Source organism: Cryptomeria japonica, chromosome 5 (genome assembly GCF_030272615.1).
Source record: "Cryptomeria japonica chromosome 5, Sugi_1.0, whole genome shotgun sequence".
Lineage (NCBI taxonomy): Eukaryota > Viridiplantae > Streptophyta > Pinopsida > Cupressales > Cupressaceae > Cryptomeria > Cryptomeria japonica.
The window spans coordinates 278374917-278397929 of record NC_081409.1 but is presented as its reverse complement, the minus strand read 5'-3'; the positions used below and the strand labels follow the sequence as shown (position 1 = coordinate 278397929).

The 23013-nt window shown below is 36.3% G+C and overlaps 1 protein-coding gene across 1 annotated transcript in view; it reads left to right on the top strand.

Annotated features, from left to right (window-relative positions):
• LOC131039619 (uncharacterized) overlaps positions 1–22473 on the top strand; it is a 31973-nt gene extending 9500 nt beyond the window's left edge. Inside the window, exon 2 of the mRNA XM_059220576.1 lies at positions 22135–22473. Coding sequence (XP_059076559.1) covers positions 22135–22473 — 339 coding nt within the window. The remainder of the gene's footprint in view (positions 1–22134) is intronic.
• Positions 22474–23013: the final 540 nt, after the last annotated feature.

Genomic DNA, 23013 nt, shown 5'->3' with positions numbered 1-23013 from the left:
TTTTGTGGAAATATCTGCAAGTTGTTCTTTAGTGTTCACATAAACCAGTTTTATCTCCTTTTCTTCAACTTTTTCCCTTAGAAAATTCAGTTTGATAGAAACATGTTTTGTTTTAGAATGTAGTACTAGATTCTTAGATATATCAATTGCTGCAGTGTTATCACAATATATGGTAATAGGTTCCTTTCATTTTACCTTTATGTATTTCAACATTTGCTTAAGCCATAGTACCTATGTACAGTTAGTTGCTACTGCAACATATTCTGATTCTTTTGTTGATAAAGATGTACAACTCTATTTGTTACTCAACCAAGAAACTAGTCTGTTTCCAAGAAAGAATGCTCCGTCGGTGGTGCTTTTTCTATCATCCACATCTCCTGCCCAATTTGCATTTGTGTATGCAAACAATTCAAAGTTTTCATCTCTAGGATACATAATCCAAGATTTATGGTGCCTTGTAAGTACCGAAAAATCCTTTTTACTATTGATTCAAGATTTTCTCTAGGATTACTTTAAAATCTAAAAACAATACATACTGCATTCATAATATCAGGTCTAGTTTGTGTTAAATACAGTAAACCTCCTATCATAGATTTGTATCTAGTTGGATTAACATGTGTAGATTCATCCCTTTGAGATAATTTGTCATTTGTAGTCATAGGTGTGCTTACCGGTTTAGAGTTCTCCATCCCAAATTTCTTTAGTAACTCTTTCAAGTGTTTGGATTGACTCAAGAATATACCTTTATCAATCCGTGAAATCTGCAATCCTAAAAAGAATTTTATTTCTCCAATCATAGACATTTCAAATTCTTGCTGCATTTTAGTAGAAAATTCCTTACATAAACCATCTTCTCCTCCAAAGATTATATCATCAACGAATACTTCTATAATAAAGATGTCATCATTAGTTATTTTGTAATATAAATTGTTGTATGCATTTCCTTTAGTAAAACCAATCTTTAAAAGATACTTATCCAATCTTGCATACCAAGCTCTTGGAGCTTGTTCTAATCCATACAGAGCTTTCCTTAACCTGCAAACTATATCATTGTCATTTGTCAAAGAAAATCCATCAGGTTGATCAATGTATACTTCCTCTTCAAGATCTCCATTCAGAAATGCACATTTAATATCCATTTGATAAACTTTGTAGTTCTTGTGTGTTGCAAAAGCCAAGAATAATCTGACTGCCTCAATTCTAGCTATCGGTGCAAAGGTTTCATTGTAATCAACTCCTTCTTTTTGAGAATATCCTTTACATACTAGTCTTGCTTTATTTCTGACAACCTTACCATCTTCATTAAGTTAGTTTATGAATATCCATTTGGTTCCAATTACATTTTTATCTTTAGGCCAGGGAACTAATGTCCAAGTGTTATTTTTCTCACTTTGTTCTAATTCTTCTTCCATAGATTTAATGCAAAATTTATCTTCACATGCCTCATTAACAGATGATGGTTCTATTTGAGAAATAAGACATACCTCTTCATTCGCCAATCTTCCTCTTGTCATAACTCCTTTAAATTTATTTCCAATTATCTGATCTTCAGAATGATTCAATCTTACATACCAGGGTGTCTTTGTTTGTTGTTGTTCTTCAATTATTATGGAATCCTCAGATGGTACCGGGGTAACTGGATCTTCATTATGTACCAGTGGATTTGGTGTAGGTTCATTTGTCACAATTTCTGTTGCCGGTTCAGAGTCTATATACCTTGAAGTTCCTCTGAATTGTTCATCAATTTTTACATTTGTACTCTCAACAATTTTCTGCAATCTCTTGTTAAAACATCTATATGCCTTGCTCTTAGATGAATAACCAAGAAATATTCCTTCATCACTTCTAGGATCAAATTTGCTAGTATACTCATCTCTTCTAATATAACATTTACTTCCAAAAATTCTGAAATATTTAAGAGTAGAAGTATTATCAAACCATAGTTCATGAGGGGTCTTACCGGTTTCACCTTTGATGTGAACTTTGTTGAATGTATAGACCGTTGTGCTGACTACTTCTCTCCAATACACGTGGTAAATTTGCTTCTGATAACATACTTCTTGCTGCATCCAAGATAGTTCTGTTTTTCCTTTAAACAACTCCATTTTGTTGTGGTGTCTGAGATGCTGATAGCTGTCTTCTGATTCCAATCACTTCACAGAATGTATTAAAGTCCTTAGATGTGAATTCTCATCCTTGATCTAATCTTAAGAATTTGTTTTTCTTACCGGTTTCATTTTCAACCATTGCTTTGAATAGTTTAAACTTTCCAAGTGCTTCTGATTTTTCTCTGAGAAAAGTAACCAAACACATTCTAGAATAGTCATCAATGATTAGCATGAAATATCTATCACCTTGTAAGCTTTTAGTTCTAGCTGGACCACATAAATCAGTGTGAATCAAATCAATAGCACTATTGGATTTTTCTGGAATACTTTTGAAACTAGCTCTAACTTGTTTTCCAAGTTGACATTCCTTACATATTGTCATCTGAGGTTTGACAATTTTAGGTAGATCTCTAACTGCCTTAGTAGTATTGATCTTTACCATGCAAACAAAGTTTACATGACAGAGTCTCTTATGCCATAACCAACTTTCATCTATATGTGCAATCAAGCATGTCTTTTCACTGTTATTCAAATGAAAGATATTACCTCTAGTTTGATTACCAGTTGCAATTTCCAAACCAGTTCTATTCATGATTTTGCATTTTCCATTTTTAAATTGTAACTGAAATCCTTTCTCAACTAATATTCTTACCATCAAGAGATATTGTACCCTTACCTTTGATTGAACAGACTTTGTCATCTCAAAATCTTACTAAACCTCCATTGTATTCTTGAAAGTTCAAGAATTTACCTTTGTATCCTGTCATATGATGTGAGCATCCTGAGTCAATGATCCATTCATCCTTTACTTCAACTTTAGCTGCTAGGGCTTGTTCTACCAGTTGAGCAATAGGTGTCGGTTGATCTTCTGTTATAGCAACAAAAACCCATCCATTGTCTGTCAGATCCTCATCAAAATCATCAGTCACACCTTCATCAACAATGTAACAAGATTTGTCTTTGTTCTTCTTAAATTTGTATCTCTGATATTTAGGATTAGGCTTGTATGTCCTTCTAGCTTCTTCTCTTAGTCTAGCATGTCTATCAGGGCATCTCGAATCCATATGACCAATCTTATTGCAGTTAAAACATTTAAAGGGTGCTTTACCTTCATACTTACTTCCAATTGGACCTTTAGGCATTTTCCTTGCAAATAGTGCTTCAAGTTCTTCAAGTTCTTCATTTTCTTTCCTGCTTTCTTCAAGTTCTCTTGCATAAAAGGCTTTCCAATCAGATTCGTCAAATGATGGAGTAGATGGTGTTGATGCTTTAAAGGCTAAATCTGTCTTTATAGTAGCAACAGGACCAAATTCTTTAATTTCAAAAGTTGAAAGTTTTCCAATCAATGTATCCCTAGTTACCGATGTATTAGGCATTGTTCTCAACTCATTTATAGCAGTAACCTTCATTTTATATGCCGGTGGCAATCCTCTTAAAAATTTTGAAACAATTTCATCCTCACTTAAGGTTCCTCCACAACATTTAATACCCAGAACAATTTCATTTACTCTTTTCATAAAAGCAGAAATCCTTTCATCTTCTTCCATTTTCAGATGTTCATACCTGACCCAAAAGCTTTCAAGTTTTGCAATTTTGATTGTGGAATCTCCTTCATTCAGTGTTTCCAAATGATCCCAAATATCTTTAGTAGTAGACCTATCTGATAATCCCATGATTTGTTGATCTGATAATGCGCTCAAAAGTGCTTCTCTTGCTTTGCAATCATTTTCCTCATCTTTAGCCAAGGTAGTTGGACTGGGCTGACCAGGTACAGCAGTAGTGTAACCTTTCTTTGTAACTTCCCAGATGTCTTTATCAATGCAATTTAGATGTGTCTCCATTCTGATCTTCCATATGCCATAGTTGGTTCCATCATGTTTAGGACTGTCCTTCTTGAAATAATTAGTAGACATTGGATCTCCTCAAGTTGTTAAACTTCTGCAAAAGAGGACTAGGCTCTGATACCAATTGTTAGGTCCCAGAGGCAACTGAGAGGGGGGGGTGAATCAGTTGTCTAATAAAAAACAACTTAACTAACTTAATGCTTAATACTGGTAAACCAGTTAAGTATGTCGGTAGACAGTTTTAACAGTTAATTGCTATACCGATAAAGATTAAAACATGAAACATAAACACAAAGTCATCCATAACACATGACACCAATATTTGTATGTGGAAACTCTGTAAGGGGAAAAACCATGGTGGGAAACCTTACCCACAATCGGATGATACTACTGCAGATAGTAAGTGTACATAAATGGGGTCTGCACATGCAGAAAGGCCAATAGCCTAGAGCTCACTGCTCAATCACAAAATGGGAGTCACACTGACTATAGTTGGAATGTTAAATCCAATAATAATGTACTGCACAAAATAACATCTTCATATGCTGGATTCAGTACCGGTGTAATGCTGATATGCTTTCACAAAAACCTAACTTCACCTTCAAATGATGTCTGCGTGTATTGCACTGCTTAATCTCACATATACCTTCACACAATTCTTTTTCCGCATTCCACACTTGATCTTACAAATAAGATCTTACCTTTATACCATAACCTAAGACCAATTTTTGTAGGTCGGCTCTACAAGATATTACAATAAAAACATTTTACAAATAATATAATATCTGATGCTATAACCGATTGAACATGTCGGGTTAATGCATTTACAACAACAATTAATCATCTCCATAGCGTGCCATGCTGATCTAGAAAAGATAAACCTGTCGGTGTAACCCTAGGTAATCCTGGACCTATTTGTCGATAAAAACAAATAAGCAAATATGAATATACCAATGATTAATTCATTAAGATAAGATGTCCATACGATGTCTTTGATATTACCAAGTGTCTTCCATATCATTTCAAGTGTCGGTGATCATTATATCCTGCCGGTGAACCATATATCAGTAACTGTGCAATAGTTACTTGCTTGCCAGTGAATGTTGCTGGATCTCCAAAGTGCTGGTGTTTTAGTAGGTGTTGACATCAATGAAAAAACTATACCAAAATACCTACAATGGTTACCTGAATGAATGTTTTGGAAAAGATGACAAAAGACAGGAAAATAGAGTATTTAAGGGAACTTTCTTTAAGTGTGGAGGAGAAGGACATCGTGATTTTGAATGTAAAAAGGTAGAAAACATTGGAAGAACAACACTGGTAGAAGAAGGCTCTATTAGATTAGCTAACAAACTGAGAGATGGAGATCTGTTGATGATGAGGAGAGCTTTGTGCCATACCGGAGATGAAGAGGAGCCCTTGCAGAGGAGAAATTTGTTCAAAACCAGATGTAAGGTATCTTGTAAGTGTTGTAAAGTCATTAATGATAGTGGTAGTTTAGACAATCTTGTTTCTATGGAGATGGTGAGTAAGTTGAAGTTGGAAAGATTGAAACACCCTATGCCTTATCAGATAGCATGGATTCAGGATAATCATAAGATATTAGCAAGTGAGTAATGTCTGGTGAAATTGAAAATTGGGAATTACCATGATGAATTTTTGTGTGGTATTATGCCTATGGATATTTGTCATATCTTTTTGGGTAGGCCTTGGCAGTATGATAGACAAGCAATACATGATGGGAGAAAGAACATATATACTATTCTTGCAAATGGGATGAAGCAAATCTTGTTACCCTTGGAGGAGTCCCTGAAGAGTGAAGTCTATACGAATGCTAGAATTTTTTTGGTTGATGGAAGGAGATTCCTGGATGGCATGAGACATGAGAATGTGTGTTTTGCCTAAGTTCCTAAGAAGACTGAGAATCCAAAGCATGAGGAAGAACCATGAAAGGAGATAAAGGAGTTACTGATAAAGTATACAGACATCATTTCACACAATGTGCCTAATGGATTACCACCTATGAGAAGTATCAGTCATTGCATGGACCTGATTCCCAGAGCTAGTTTGTCTAACAAAGCAACACATCGGATGACACCAACAAAGAATGAGGAGTTGAATAGACAAGTGCATGAATTATTGAAGAAAGGTTTGATCAGAGAAAGTTTGAGTCCTTATGCAATACCAGCCATGTTAGCACTTAAGAAGAATGGAGAATGGAGGATGTGTACTGATTCCGGACCAATAAACAAGATTACAGTGAAGTATTGGTTTCCTCTTCCTAGGATGGATGCCATAATGGATTGCTTGAGTAGAACCAAATACTACACAAAGATAGACTTGAAGAGTGGATTATTGGCATTTGCATGAAGATTGCATTAATGAAATGTTGTCATTGATGTCAGTTAATTGGTAATGATATTGTTATAATGTTGTTTTGTAACCGGTAGGAAGAGCTAGTGAAGGAAACTATAATCGGTAGGTAAGTTTGTGGAGTGAACCGGTATTGCTAAGTATTGGAGAGTTGAACCGGTAAACCCTATATGTTGATTTGATAAACCCTAACCGATTAAGTTTGGTGAATTGGTTATATTGGTTTATGATATGATGATGAGCGGTAATGATTATGACACATATGCATGTTGTATGAGAAGAGTTTCAAAGTGATTTTGGTGCTTTGAGATAACGGTTTTTATCTAGGGAATGAGCAAGTATATTGCATGTAATGCAAAGCGTGTGATGAGTTACTGAGTTTGATGAAGCGATGATCAAGGAGTGGTCAAGGCTTTCTTGAATGATGTGTAAATATTATTATGTAATCCAACGATCATACTTGAACCGATTTGTTTGTAATCTCTATGAGAGAATTAGGTTTTTGTTGTGTTACCGACCTATTGATTTGTTTATAAGGTCAATGAGTTGTTTTGTTTAAGTGTTGTCAAAGTTTCCATTGAGTGTGTGGTTGCCGAACTGGATGATGTATCTATAGTTTGTGTAAAGGAAGATAGGATCATGAAAAGGATCTGAACAAGAAAGTGTAGTGCTACTCAAAAAGATCAACAAACCCCTATTGTTTTCTAACAATTACAACAGTTGAATCTCGTAACCGGGTAAGCTCTAACAAGCTTGGTGTTATTCAAATCCTCTAACCAGGTGGTCCATTAGCTTGGATTTCAAATCCTCTACCGAGGTTACTCCTCATAGGATATTTCTTCTAACAAGGCATTATAGTCAACCCCTTAACTAGGTGGTCCCTAACAGGATTTGTTCTTAACATGACTTTTTGTAAAAGCTTTAACAGGCTTGGCTCCTAACAAGGTGAACTTTAGAAGAGTTCAAATAGTTGACATGTGAGTCTCATCTCACCATAGTTTTTCCCATTTGAATTTCCACGTCAAAAATATTATGTCAAGTGGTGAATGTTTTTGTGGTTATGTTTTCTATGGTTGAATTTCTTAACTACTTAATCCACTTTGATATGTCATGATAATGGGCAACAATCTGAAATGAGGTTTTACTTATGTCAGTAAAGTATTTGGATGTTCATGAATTTCAATTTGTTTACTGTTAATCTATTTTAATAGTCAACTGATTTATTCTTTACAGTGATATTGCATTTATAGTTCAATGGTTTAACTTGTCAGTTTATAGTTTACTTTGAGAGGTTATTTATGAGATTGGTGAAAGTTTATATCAGTTTTTATATCTACTGATTCACCCCCCCTCTTAGTAGTTGACTGGATCCTTATTCTTTCATCATACCATAAATTGGTATCAAAGCTCTTCTCATGTCCTCTAAGGTCTAAGCCTAACAACTTGAGGTAAAGATCTTGTAGAACGTGATGAAGAAGGAAGGTCCGAAGTATAATAGAGAGAAATACAGGATATGGAGCGATAGAATGAAAATTTATATCAAGATTCTAGGAAATCAATACTGGGAACATGTTGGTACTCAATATGTTGCACCTAGTGGGATTATGACTGATGATCAGACGAAAGAGCAACAAGAAAACAATCAAGCACTAGAGGCTATTAACAGTTCTTTATTTGATGCAAAGTATGCAAATGTCCATGGTCTAGAGACTGCATATGAGATATGGAAGAAACTTGAAGAGATTTATAACGGTGATGAACATGTGAAAATTGCAAAGGAAGAGAGTCTAAGAGGAAAGTTTGATGACATGCAGATGGCTGAAGGTGAGAATATCCAATAGTATGGTAAGAGGATAAAAGAGATAGTTGGTGAGATTAAGAGTGTTGGTGGGAGAGTGGAAGATACCATAGTGGTTAGTAAGGTTTGAGAACCCTGCTACCGGTTTACGCTATCCAAGTTGCAACCATTCATGAGCTAAAACCAATTGACAAAACTAAGGTAACCCTTGAATCCATCATTGGTAAGCTTACTGCTTTTGAATTAAATGGTTATGATGGTAGTGTTCAAAATTTTGAGTCTACATTTAGAGCTTCAGTTTCTAACCCATCTATGAGGAAAAGTAGAGATGTCAGTCACTGTTATGAATCTAGATCTAGCAAAGAAGTTGATGATGAAGACGGTTTGGTTGAGCTTGAAGCATTGTTGGCCAAGCGGTTGCTTAGAGGTACCGGAAAATATAGAGGTAAATTACCTTTGAAATGTTTTGCATGCAAAAAGATTGGACACATTGCAACTAACTGTCCTAATGGTGATAACAAGCACAAGCGAGAGAAGTTCAAGAAGTACAAGGGAAAAGGAAAAATAGATTGTCTTATTGTTGTTGATGGTGGTATCACTGATGAGATTGATGAATGAAGTAATTTCATGAGATTTATGAATGAAGTATTGAAGAAATTCTTGGATAAGTTTGTTATTGTATATTTGGATGAAATTCTAATTTTCAGTAAGAGAAAAGAGGAGAATTTGTTGCATTTAAGACAAGTTTTCTAGAGGTTGAGAGAAGAGAAGTTGCTAACAAATCTTAAGAAGTGCAGTTTTATGAAGGTAGAGTTAGTCTATTTGGGATTTGTGATATCTATGGATGGATTGAAGATGGACCCTAAGAAGGTAAAATCAATTGTTGAATAGCCTACATTGGAAAGTATTGGGGAGGTTAGATCATTTCATGGATTGGCTAGTTTCTACCAGAAGATTATCAAGAATTTTAGTTCAATTTGTAGCCCTATGATTGAGACAATGAGAGGAGATAGGAAATAATTCAAATGGACAACTTGAGCAGCTTGTGTTAGATTTACCAAATTTTAGCAAACTATTTCAAGTGGACTATGATGTAAGTGGGAATGCAATTGGAGCCGTGTTAAGTCAGGAAGGGAGAGCAGTAGCTTATTTTAGTGAAAAGTTGAATGATTCAAGAAGGAGATATTCAGTGTATGATCAAGAGTTTTATGCCATAGTTCAAGCCTTGAAGAAGTGGAGACATTACCTATTGCCTAAGGTGTTTGTGTTGTATATTGATCATCAAGCCTTGCAGTATTTGAACAGTCAAAGTAAGTTGAATCAGAGACATATGAGATGGCTAGAGTTCTTACAGAGTTACAACTTTGTGTTGAAGCATAGGAGTGGAAAATCAAACAAAGTTGTTGATGCCTTGAAAAGAAGGAGGAATTTGCTTATAGAAATAAGAGTGAGAGTATTAAGATTTGAGGAGTTGAAGACCTTATATGACAATGACCCAGATTTTGCAGAACCTTGGAAAGCATGTAGAGAACTGGTTATGGTAGATAGAAGTAAGTGGTTGGATTATTTTATTCAGGATGGGATGTTATTCAGAGGAGTTCAGTTGTGCATAGCTAAGAGTTCTATGAGGGAGAATTTGACAAAGGATAAGCATAGTGGAGGATTAGATGGACACTTTGGTGTTGACAAAATAGTAGCCTTTGTGAGTGAACATTATTTTTGGCCTCAGATTCATAAGGATGTCAAGAAATTTGTGCAGAGCTGTAGAGTTTGTTAGGTTGCAAAAGGTAGTAGTCAGAATAATCAGAATTCACTGAAGACAATATTGCGGACTTGGAGAAGTAGTTGCCCAAAAAGGAACCAGATCATATTGAAGACATTTTGGACAGTAGGATTGGGTGTAGCACCTAGAACAACCAATACAGAGAGTATCTTGTGAAATGGAAGGACAAAGTAGTTGAAGATTCATCTTGGATTTCTCAGGCAGAGGTGAATCACCTTGGTTTTCCTCTGACCCCAACAAAGTGAGGGACTCACTTTTCAACAACCCCAGATGTCTGATGCAGGAGTATCCCTAGTTCTTGGCAACCTTACATCAAACAAAACATTTGTTTTCAATTTGTTTTCTGTTTTGCAGTTTTAACATTTATTTCTGCATTTTCTTGCATTTGGTCACTGGATCTTGCAAAAAATGGATAATGTCAATGAATGGCATATGGGTATTAGGAACATCTGGTATTGGTTCTTTCAAATGAATATTAGAGGGTTTATGGGATTTTCATTATTAATGACAAGATTCATGAAATAATAGATGTTAGTAAGATAGAATACATTGGACTATGAAAGTAATTATGGTATCATGTCTATGATGAGATGTTCTTGATAAGGTTATGTTATATGCTTGGATTAGATAATGGCGTTAAGATACCCTAGGGAATGTTATTGATGTATTGTTTATTTCCACTTGCTTTATGTGCTCTTGTGATCATGTTCATGATGATTAATTATTTATCATGTTAATGAATGTTAAATACACTTGAGTAGTTAGTTGTTTATGTTGCATTATTAAATGTTTTAATTTTTTTTCTCTATTGCACATTAGATAGTTGTATTGGTGGGCATTGTACATGGATGCAAACTATATGATGTATGCAAGCAAACATGATTCAACTATATGCATGATGACATGCCTTTTTGTAATTTTTGCATGTGTGTGTGTGTGTGTGTGTGTGTGTGTGTGTGTGTGATGTGATAGAATGTAATGCAAAGGATATGCTATGATGTAATAGTTATGCTTGTATTCTAATATGTGTATGAATGTAGGATGAACTTATATTTGTGTGCCATAGTACTGAGCCAAAATGACTATGTGCATTGGTGGAAGAATAGTTAGTTAGAAGAATGGATTAGTAAGAAGTGAGATATGATGATGAAACTATCACAAATTATTATGCTTATTTGATGGTACAACAATTTCATCATTGAGCCTTATTATATAACAATGGAGATATTTGCACCAAGGTATAAAAGACCAAGGTGTGGATGCTTCCCATTGCATTAATAAATATATTAGAGACAATTAGTTTCTCCATCCATTTTGGGGTTGTTGTAGTACTAAGGGTCGAGGTATGTGTGACAGTCAGAAGAATAGTGATCCCTGACTTCATTTTTGCTTAGGATACTTGCCGAATGAACGTGCCAACACAAACACCCAAAATCCCTATGCCCCAAAACTTCATGAAAACATACCACAAACAACAAACAACAAACAAAGAAAAAGGATCACAAACCATCTCGACTCCTCTCATCACTTATGGACACCCTTGAGTAGCATAGAACATGACCTAAGACAAATTGATAAAAGATAAGACTAACTTGACCAATTGAGTCAACAAACATACTGATCTTTGTCGATCTTGATTGCTTGTGATGATGATGACAATGTTTGGTTTTAGAGATGTAATACCCTATATAAGAATGATCTATTTACTTTTGAGTGTACCTTCTTTGTATAAGACAAGTTGATGAATGATAGATAGACATTGACTAATTGATTATTTTAGACATGCGATTGGTTTGATTGCAGACTTGATTGATTGTTCATTTGTCACTTGATTTGGTTGATGTTTTGACTCGTTGCATATTTGCTTATACATTTTTTCGTTGCAAGGGATAATCTATTACTTTGAGTTCTTGATTGATTATTTGTTTTTTAGGTCTCTCTTCAAAAAAAATTATGCTTTTTAGGATTTTCTTAGAACTTTATTTGCTTTTTAGGATTTTTATAGGGCTATCTTGACTTTTAATGATTTTTTTAGGACATTATTTAGTTTTTTGTGATTTTATTTATTTATTTGTAGAGTACAGGAATCAGGTATAGCACCCCCTATAAACTGTAGTGCATCGGGTAAACTTTTTAACATGACTGGTGTCGCTGACATGACACGTCTTTCGGTACCACATGGGTTGGGGGGAGACTAGACCTTGTGACCTCATGCTTCACCACTAGAAGGTCTCGCCAATCAAGGTAGGCCCCAACCCCTTTGTAATTTTATTGAGGATATTATTTGATTTTTATTATTTTTTACGACATTATTTGATTTTTATAATTTTTTAAGGACATAATTTTATTTTTATGATTTTTTAGGATATTATTTTATTTATTTAATTTTTTTTGGACATTATTTTGTTTTTATGAGTTTTTAGGACATTATGATTTTTTCAAGACATTATTTGATTTTTATGTTTTTTTCAGAAAATTAAATGCAAGCTTTGATTTGGTTATTGCACCTAGATAGGTGAAGGAACATTTATTGTAGGAAATAGGGGGATGCACTAACTTATGATGGGGTATGCATGAATTTTGTTATGAAAGAAAAATGATGGATGGCAAATGGATCATGCTAGTTGGGTGGAGTGGTAGTAAATGGTAGAATAATAGCCTCTTACACATAGTGCTTGTTTACCAAGTGTCCACAGTGCTACTTGCCCAAGGTGCCACTGAAGTGGTTTTTACCATAGGACGAACCATTTCTCTTTACTTTTTTTTATTTTTCATTTTTTCTAATGTTGCACAAGATGTTGTTTGCTAGGTTTTCATCAAGATGATGTTTTTTTATTTTTTTTATTTTTGATATTTCTTATTGATTTTTTATTGTATTTTTTATTAGATACTCCAATATTTACGTGTAAAATATCTTGAGATGCATGCTATTGATGAGATCTAACAGAGGTTCCCCCTTTGGAGTTGATAATTGATAGGCCCCATTTATATAGGCTATTGTAACAATGTATGGGTCCAACTAATTTGGTTCAAACTTTCTAGGTCTCTCTTTGTCAGATTTTGTTGTTTTTCCTTTAGAATGAGATCTCTTATCTCAAAGATGAAAACACAAGCTCTCTTGTTGTATCTGCATCTGAGGTAGTTTTGATATGCTTGGAGATGCTTCGATGCTTTCTGACATTTCTCATCCAACAATTCTAGCTCATGTAATCTTGAAACCTTGTAGTCTTCATCAATGATCATCTTTTGTAGGGACACTCTTAGAGAGGGTATCTCTCATTGATTAGTAATATGGATTTAACTCCATAGACAAGGGAATATGGGGTGCCATCAATGGGTGTGCGAATGCTAGTGCGGTAGGCCCAAAGGGTGAGATTAATCTAGAGGTGCCAGTCATTGCCAACACCATTGACTTTTGTTTTGAGAATTTTAATGATGGTCTTATTAGATGCCTCATCTTGATCATTCATTTGTGGTAATATGGTGTGGAAAAGTGATGTTGGATATGGAATTTGTCACAAAGTTCATGAACATATTGGTTTTTGAAGGGACGATCGTTGTTTGTGACAATGCAAAGGGGAACTCCATACCGACATATGATATACTTTAGGATAAACTAAGAATTTTTTTTTTCTGATGATGTAGGTGAGAGGGATGTTAGGTCCTGGGGACAACTGAGAGGGGGGGGGGGGGGGTGAATCAATTGTCTAATAAATTCAAACCAAAAACAACTTAACCAAACTTAATGCTTAATGTTGGTAAACCAAAGTTAATGCTGGTAGACAGTTTATCATTAATTGCAGTACCGGTAAAGATTAATGCATGAAACAGAAAGACAATATCATCCACAACATATAACACCAATATTTGTACGTGGAAACCCTATAAGGGGAAAAACCACGGTCGGAAACCTCACCCACAATTAGATGATACTACTGCAGATAGTATGTGTATACAATAGGGGGTCTGCACATGCAGAAAGGCCAAGCACCTAGAGCTCACTACTCAAACACAAATAGGAGTCACACTGACTACAATTGGATGGTTAAATCCAATAATGATGTACTGCTCAAAATAGCATCTTCATATGTTGGATTCAGTACTGGTTCAGTTCTGATATGTCTTCACAAAAACCTTCCTTCTACCTTCAAATGATGTTTGCGTGTATAACTCTACTTATTCTTGCATATACCTTATTACAATCCTTTTCGCATTCACCTTCCTTACTTCTACTTCGATCAAATAAGATTTTACATATATACCAAAGCCTAGGACCAAAATGTATAGGTCGGCTTTACAAAAGATATTACAATAAAAACAATTTACAAGTAAAACAATAACTGATGCTATATCCGATTCAACATGTCGACTTAAAACATTTACAACATTAATAAATCATCTCCATAGCATGTTGTGCTGATATGGAATAGATAAGCTTGTCGGTGCTTATCCTGGACCTATTTGCTGGTAACATCAAATATGCAAACATGAATATACCAATGAACAAATCTCCAAGACAAAGTGTCCAAATGATGTCTTTGACATAACCATGTATTTTCTATGTCATTCCAAGTGTCGGTAGCGTATTGCGGTTTATCTTGGCATGATTTCCAGTGGAGTTGATCATTTGGGAATTTTATTTAGGTCCATGTTATGCTATGTAAATCATTGTATTGGTCCAGTGGTCAATATTTGTATCATGTGAGGTAATTTTGTAATTATGAGTTGAGGGTTGAGGGTTTAGTTGACCTTGTTATCAAGGTTGATGAATTGTATATATAGGTGATATATTCATGTAGTTTGGGTGTCGATGTTGTGTCTGCATCATCAGAGAGAGGTGTATGTGCAAATAAGTGTTTTATCCTTCGATGTTGAGATTGTGGTGAGATTGGTGTTTGAGGGAAGACAACTATTCTTAACCGGAACTGTAATCAAGCATTTGGAGATGCTATTCTTTCAGTTCATTTCTTCTGGATTGTAGTCTGCATCTTATTGTAAGTCAATGAGACTTCCCTGAGGGTTGTAGCCTTCTGATCCATTATATTTGAGCAGTGAGCTCTAGGTAGTGTTCCTGAATGTGTGTGCATTCCCCATTGTAATATTTTCACATACTACTGAGAGCATCATTTTACTGTGGGTAGGTCCCACCATGGTTTTTCCCTTAACCGGGTTTCCCACGTCAAAATCTTGGTGCCGTGTGTTTTTCTTTCAATTTTCTTATCTGTATTATTGCAGCAGTTTATCAGATCTATTTTTGGTGGTTAATTATGTGTTATCTGGTGAATACTGATTCACTCATCCCCCCCCCCCTCTTAGTCTTTTTCTTGATTGTTGCTAACAGTTGGTATCAAAGCTAGATCCTCTGTTAGAATCTTAATTGCTTGAGGAGATTCAGGATGGAAGCTCAAGGTATTCTCTTCAAGAAGGATAGTCCAAGGTTTGATGGAAGTAACTATACTATATGGAAGAACATGATGGAAGTGCACTTGAAATGTCTTGGAGAAGATTACTAGAAGATTACAAAGAATGCCTACATTGTTCCTCAGAATAGACCATCTACTCCTGATGAGGTCAAGGAAGCTGAATATAATATTAGAGCGAAGGAAGCATTTCTCAATGCCCTAATTGATTCTGAGATGACAAATGTAATGGGACTACAGATAGCACATGATATTTGGGAGAAGCTAGAGATCCTATATGAAGGTGATAAACAAGTGAAAGATGCTAAGTTGTAGAGTTTGAAAGGAAAATATGAGACATTGAAGATGGGAGATGATGAGAACATACACTCTTTTATGGATAAGGTGAATGATCTTGTCCTTGGTATTAGATGTGCTGGTGGAACCAATGAGGAAGATGAAATTGTTGCTAAGGTGTTGAGATCTATGTCTCATGCTTATAAATATAAAGTTTTTGCTATTGATGAGATCCGAAGTGTGACTATAGTGACAAGAGATGCATTTGAGCTGAGTGAATTTGGAGAATCACATGGAAAGTATGAGACATCATTTAGAGCATCTGTATCTGTATTCAGTAAGTAGAAATATGATCATGATGAAGCAGGGTATCCAGATATGAAAGAGAGAGAAAAGAGATGGAAGAGAAAGAAAGAGAGCTTGATGAGCTTGAAGCTTTTATTGGTCAGAGATTTCCTAAAGGAGCTCGTAAGTATGATAGAAAATTGTCTTTGAAATGTTTTTCTTGCAATAAGATAGGACATTTTGCTTCTAGATGCCCAGAGAGAATGGCTAAGTATGACAGACATGATAAGTTTAATAAGCATGATAGGAATGATAGATATGAGAAGCATGAAAAGTATGATAAGCCTTACAAATCTAATTGGAGGTATAGAAATCAGAAGAATTGTTATTATACTGTTGATGAAGGTGTTACAGATGAAGAATCAAAAGGAGATGAAGTTGTGTTTATTGTTATTAAAGAAGATAGACCTTTACCTGTTGATTCCACTTGCTGCACTATTGAGGAGAAGTCTTTAGCCGCTAAATTTGAAGAGAAATATGAATGGATAATTGATAGCATTTTTTCACATCATATGACCGATGACAAAAGAAAATTGTAAGCATGTAAAGGTATGATGGTGGAATAGTTAGATTTGGAGATGATAAAGCCTGTGTAATTCGTGGGAGAGGTTTTATATCTTTTGATGGTAAGCATAACATTGATGATGTCTTGTATGTTGAAGGTTTGAGGCATAATATTTTGAGTGTTGGACAGATGGTTGACAAACGTTATGATCTACAATTAAAGCATGGAAAATGCAAGTGTGTGGGGGAAAAAGCGAGACACTAAGCAAACATGCCCTAATCTCACTTTCAATCACACATTTGTGGAATACGAAAGAGCCTAGAGGTATCACACAATTGGCTACTTCTTTCTGTGGAAGAGAGAGCCATGGGCTACCTATTAGGATTTCTATTCCTTTGTTGTAATTGAAAGATAAAATGATGCAAGTTCAATCCCTAACCCCAAAGTGCAAGTATGAACTAATAACAAGATTGCCGAATTGAACTTAAACAATGAAAAGTTGTAAACACAAGGACAAAACAAGAATGCAAATGCGTACCCAGAGTTAAAATCTGAGTGAAAATGTTCGAGACGGGGGCGCGGGTGCCACTGTCCTGATTCTGCCCCTGAAACTGTTGTTTTGCAACCTGAAAAGCTCTCAGAAAAATGCTGAAACTGCTGTCTGACAGAGGGACCAGGGCGCCCAGCGCCCCTGTCCTGGTAGGACCAAGGTGCCCCACGCCCCTGTCCTGGTCTTTTTCTCTGAAACTTGGTGTGGAGTGCTATCTCGGCCTGCTTCCGTCGGATCTGCAACTTGCGGCGTCGTTCGAATCCTGAAACCTGCACTTATATCTGAAAAGGTATGGTGGGCGGCTATATAGGGTTTTGCCTTAGTCAAACCCCCGCTTTGGTGATTTCCACCTCCACGAATAGCCAAGTTGTATAGTAAAAGTTGTGTGTGTGCAAACCTTGTGTGTGTGCAAGATCCTAAAATGCAAGTAAGCAAACTAGAGCAACCTAGAAAGTAAACCCTAATTGCTTGTAAATGATAATGTAAATGCTCCAAATCAATATGTAAAGAGATCTAAAGCATGAATACAAATGATATAATGAGGCTTATGCAAAGACATGAAAACAACATGAAATCCTACCCAACCCAAAGGGAGGGGTACAAGCTAATCTTCAGTCAGTGATCCCTTATTGTTCTTCAATGTCTTCAAAGCCCTAAATGGATGAATGAAATTGATGAATGCTTGATGGATGGATGTTGAATGTTGTTGAAGTCTTCAAAGATCTGCTCTTTCGATGCATATGAGGTTCCTGAAAAAAAAATTCGGATCTTTTCAAATGAAGAAAGAGAGCTCTTATGTATGAAACCCTAGGTCTTAATTCCAACTTTTGGCCGACCTAGAGATTGAATCTCCTGCCAATTTCTTGGGGTTAAGCTTTATTTTATGATTGGATCGCGCTCCTAAAATTTTGGGAAAAATGTCCGGGACCATGTGCACGTCGGGCGCCATGGTCCCAACAATTTTCAGGGCCGTCGGATATGATGATTTTAGAGCGAATCCTGAAGTTACAGCTGAGAGCGAATCCTGAAGTTACAGCTGATTTCGAGATGTTTTGACCCCCGAAATCAAGCCCCCAAGTTCAAAATAGGACCTAATTAGGGTTTTTGATTAAATGATGTATTGGAAGAATAAAATGAAAGGGGCACACTTTAATGAAAAGGGCCCAACTTTATGATATGGGAGATGATAAAATAGAACCTTAGACCTAATTAATTTAATTAATTAAGTGCTAAAGGGGAAATGCAATGCAAAATGCAAAATGTGCCAAGGCGAGTGCTAAACTAGGTGTGAAATTGTACCACCCTAGCAAGTGCGTACAATTTACGACGCTACAGCAAGATCTTAAATGCCTCTGGTATAGAGATTGCATATGGGACTAAGATTGAAGAAGCACTAGACAAATTCAAGATATTCAAAGCAAAGGTTGAGACTGAGTCTGGGTTGAAGGTGAAATGTTTGAGATCTAATAGAGGTGCAAAATTTTGTTCCGGTGAGTTCAATTCATTATGTGTGATGCATGGAATTAGAAGAGAACTCTCTTCTCCTAGAACCCCTCAGCAGAATGGAGTTGTTGAAAGGAAGGACAGAATTGTTTTGGATGTTGCAAGGACTATGCTGATTGAAGGAAATGTTCTAAAGATCTACTGGAGAGAATCTATTAGCATTGTTGTTTACACATTCAACAGAGTTCACATCAAAGGTGATACCGGTAAGACCCCTTATGACCTTTGGTTTGGTCATGTTCCTACTGTGATATATTTCAAAGTATTTGGTAGAAAATGGTATATCAAGAGAGATGAGGATATAGGAAAGTTTGATGTTAGAAGTGATGAAGGAATTTTCTTGGGATATTCTACAAAGAGCAAAGCCTATCGGTGCTACAATAAGAGACTGAGAAAGATAGTAGAGAGTGCAAATGTGAAGGTGGATGAGAACCTTGGAAAATAAATTAGAGCATGTGGTTATGATGATGGACACCATATTTTTTTAGCCCCTATTCAAACTGAAGAGCCTAAGCAGAATGATCTGGTAGAAATTGTTAATCCAGATATTGTTGTTGCTAGTGAAGGAGTTCAAGAACTTGTGAATTAGAACAATCAGAAGACTCTGAGGTATGTAAGATTGAATCATTCTAAATATTAAATTATTGGTGATAAGAACAAGGGTGTAATGACTAGAAGAAGGTTAGCTACTGAAGAAGTATGATTTTTAAAGTTGAACCTAACGATGTTGATGAAGCTTGTAAAGATGAAAGTTGGATGAGACCTATGGAAGAAGAACTAGATCAGATTGATGCCCAGATTCAGCAAAGGATTGAGAAGCCAATAAATCATATGCCACGTGGACCTTAAAGAAGCTTTCAGTTTTCTTTACAAAAATAGTTCTTTTCAAAGAAACCAGTATCTTCAAGAAGTTATTTTCTTTGTTATATATATTATTGTAAAAGGGGAGTGATAATATGATAAAACTATAAGGATCCAGTCAACTACTAAGAGGGGGGTGAATCAATAGATAGAAAATAAACTAAACTTTCACCAAACAAACTTTCAACTCAGAATCCAATCACTAAACTAATTGGTTTAGTCACTGTATCAAAAACTGCAACTGCACTATCAAACTTTACCGATTGACCAAAACATTAAACCACTTCACTAATATCAATAATAGCTCATTTTAGATCATTTTTTGGTCATCTAAACATATCTAAGTGGATTTACCAGTCATTCATATCAACCATATCAAAACACATCCACAAAATCATTCACCACTTGACACAATGATTTTTCACGTGGAAACCCAAATGGGAAAAACCACAATGGGGATGAATGCCCAAAAGTATTTTGAACTCTTCTGAAGTTCGCCCTATTAGGAGCCAAGCCTTGTTAAAAGCTTATACAATAATGTCTTGTTAAGAACAAATCTAGTTAAGCACCACCCGGTAAGGGATTGACTACAAATACCCTGTTAAAGGCAATACCCTGTTAAAGGTAACCTTGGTGGAGGATTTCAAATCCAAGATAATGGATCACCTAGTTAGAGGATTTCAACAAGAATCTTGTTAAAACTTACCTAGTTAAGGGATTTAACTGTTGTAATGGTTAGAGAACAACGGGTTCTTTGTTGATCTGGTAATAGCACTAGCTCACTTAATTAGATCCCTTTCTGCTCATATCTGCCTTCACAACATTCTGCAAACATGCCTTTTGGTTCAAAAACAATCACTCTTCCACACTTAACCAAATTTGCCAACACAATATTGAAAAAATAATTGACCTTATAAGAAAATACAATAGGTCGGTAACACAACACAAAACCTACAAATCTCATAGAGATTACAAACACATCGGTTCAATCTTAACCGTTAGATTACATAGCAATCAACTACACATTGTTCTAGACAACTTCAACCACTCTTGGATCACCGCACATTGGATCTTGTAGCTCATCACGTGTTTTTCACTTCATGCTATGCATCTGATCATTCCCAAGACAAACGGTTATCTCTATGTGCCAAACCTATTGGAGTTGAGAAAATACAACACCATAGGAGCCCAAATGATCTCTGCAAGCTGAAAAACCTGTTACAAGGAGAAGCAAGGAACCAAATTAGAGAAGAAAGAAATACATAGAAAATATGCTCAAAAAGAGAGAGCTCAATATTCACAAAATGTGTAATGTAAAAAACCTTCTTCTTCATACAATGAAAAGAATGAACTCAACCTTTAATACGTCAAGAAACCCTAAAAGGGAAAACCTAGGTTTGCACATAATAATTAATAAAAGAATTAATTATTATACACCTAAAGTTAGCTTAAGTGTAAAAGAGATAAAGGGAACTTAAATAATTAAACAAATGTTGTTTAATTAATCAAGTAAATACCCGAATACTCTAACACCCCCCCTTAAGCTAGACTTAGGGAGAAGCTAAAACCTAGAACAACTACTAAAAGCAAGAAAGATGGGGCCCGGCAACAAGGCCTGATCAGGTACCCAAATACAATGAAATCTTTATGAACTGGAGAAATAGAGAAAACCACATGGGAACAAAACTCTACTCCAAAAAGAGATGGAAAAGAACACCATTGAAGTATGAAGAACCTGCAAACTCTGTCGAAGAATAACTGTTGATCTGAAGAACCTCCACTGAAGAGAACATGACCAGGTAGAGAAGATTGTAATCTGTATGAGTGCCCTCAAATGACACTACTCAAATTAGAAGGAAAACAAGGCAAACAACTGAAATCAAAAGATACAGATGACATGAAAACACCAAAGCCTGAAGAGCTGATCAATCGAACCAACAGGACAAACCTCCCCATAATGCTGAAGAGGGAGAGGGATAGGAACACTGAAAAGAACAACCAAGAAGAATTGCATGACGAAGAACCAGGAACATCAAAGGTGCTGAGAAAAGTACATGGTGTCATGGAAGGAACACTCACTTGACATACATCATGAGGTGAATGTCATGGAAGGAACACTCACTGGACAAAGGAAGATGGCAAACAATAGGCAAACATCAACCCCCTCGTGGCAATTTATCAATAGTGCATGTACAACAAGGCACAAGATGTGCATGATCCCAAGTAAACAATGCATGATGGCAATTTATCTCAGTGTGTTTGCATAAATACAAGCTACAATGATAAGAAGACTAGAAATACAAACGAGAACCAAAATAGAGACATCCTACCTAGAGAAGAGATCCCAAGACATGAAACAACCATGATATCCACCAGAGTGTTGAAAAGCAAAAAACTGAAGAAAATATGCATGGAGTAGAATCTGGAAATAAAACTCATATGGTTGGAAAGTACACATAACATGCTTTCCAAAAATATAAACTTTTCATAAAATGAAGGTCGAATGCTCATTTTATGGCTCCCGGAGTGCAAAAACAAGAACTCACTTTGACTGGAAAAAAACATAGTCAAACAAAAAAATTGGAAAAAATTACCAACATCATGAGGTTTAGCTCAAAACCAGCTTTCCGACGCCTATTCATTTTCAAAAAAAAGACTCTGTATGCCCAAGATATGGCCAAAGAACCAAACCCCCCCTGAAAGAGGCAAAAAAAGGTAGTCTGGTGGATGGGCGGTGCTCTGGTGGCCAGTGGGTGGTGCTCCACTAGTGGCAAAGCAGTGGTCTGGTGGCCGGGAGGAGCTCCGGTGGTGGTCGGGTGGTGGAGCCAGGGAAGCCACCGGTGAGGGAGAGCACCGGTGGAGGGGCTGCAGGGAGCAGCAGTGGCTTTGCCAAGCAGCAGGGCCGAGGTACAGGCGGGGAGGCTGGGAAGCCGGAGTTGCAGCGCGGAGGAGGCCGCAAGGAGGTGTCGGCAGGGCAGGGGGCCGGAGTTAGTGCCGGCAGGGGCTGGGCCGGTGGAGTGGGGCCCAAGGTAGTCAGAGCTGCGACAGCGACAGGGTTAGGGGGCCCCACAGTACCCTATGTACCATGGGGAACCCCCCCAAAATGATTTTTGGCAAAAAAAATTTGAACCCCTTGCTTTTTTTTTCTCACCCTTTTGCTTTTTGATTTTCTTTTTCTTTAAAATAAAATTTCGGCCTGCATGCCGTAAAAAGGCAAAAAAAATTATTTTGAAAAAAAAATTCTTGAATTGCGTGTCAAGGTCGTACAGCCTGGATCTGAGAAAAAAATACTCCCAGAGGCTTAGGATCCAAAATAGGTCAAATTTTATATGACCATAGGGGTTTTTGGGCCTTTTGAGCATGATGGTGAGGTCTGTTTAGGCCCAAAGTGCTCAGAAAAAAGGCCTATCCCTAGGTGCATAAAAAAATTCCTGAAACCCCAGATCTGCTTCCAATGTAGAAAAACTCAAAACAAGAACAGATAGTTGTAGATCTAAAGCTCTGATACCATGTTGGAGTTGAGAAAATACAACACCATAGGAGCCCAAATGATCTCTACTTGCTGAAAAACCTATTACAAGGAGAAGCAAGGAACCAAATCAGAGAAGAAAGAAATACACAGAAAATATGCACAAAAAGAGAGCTCA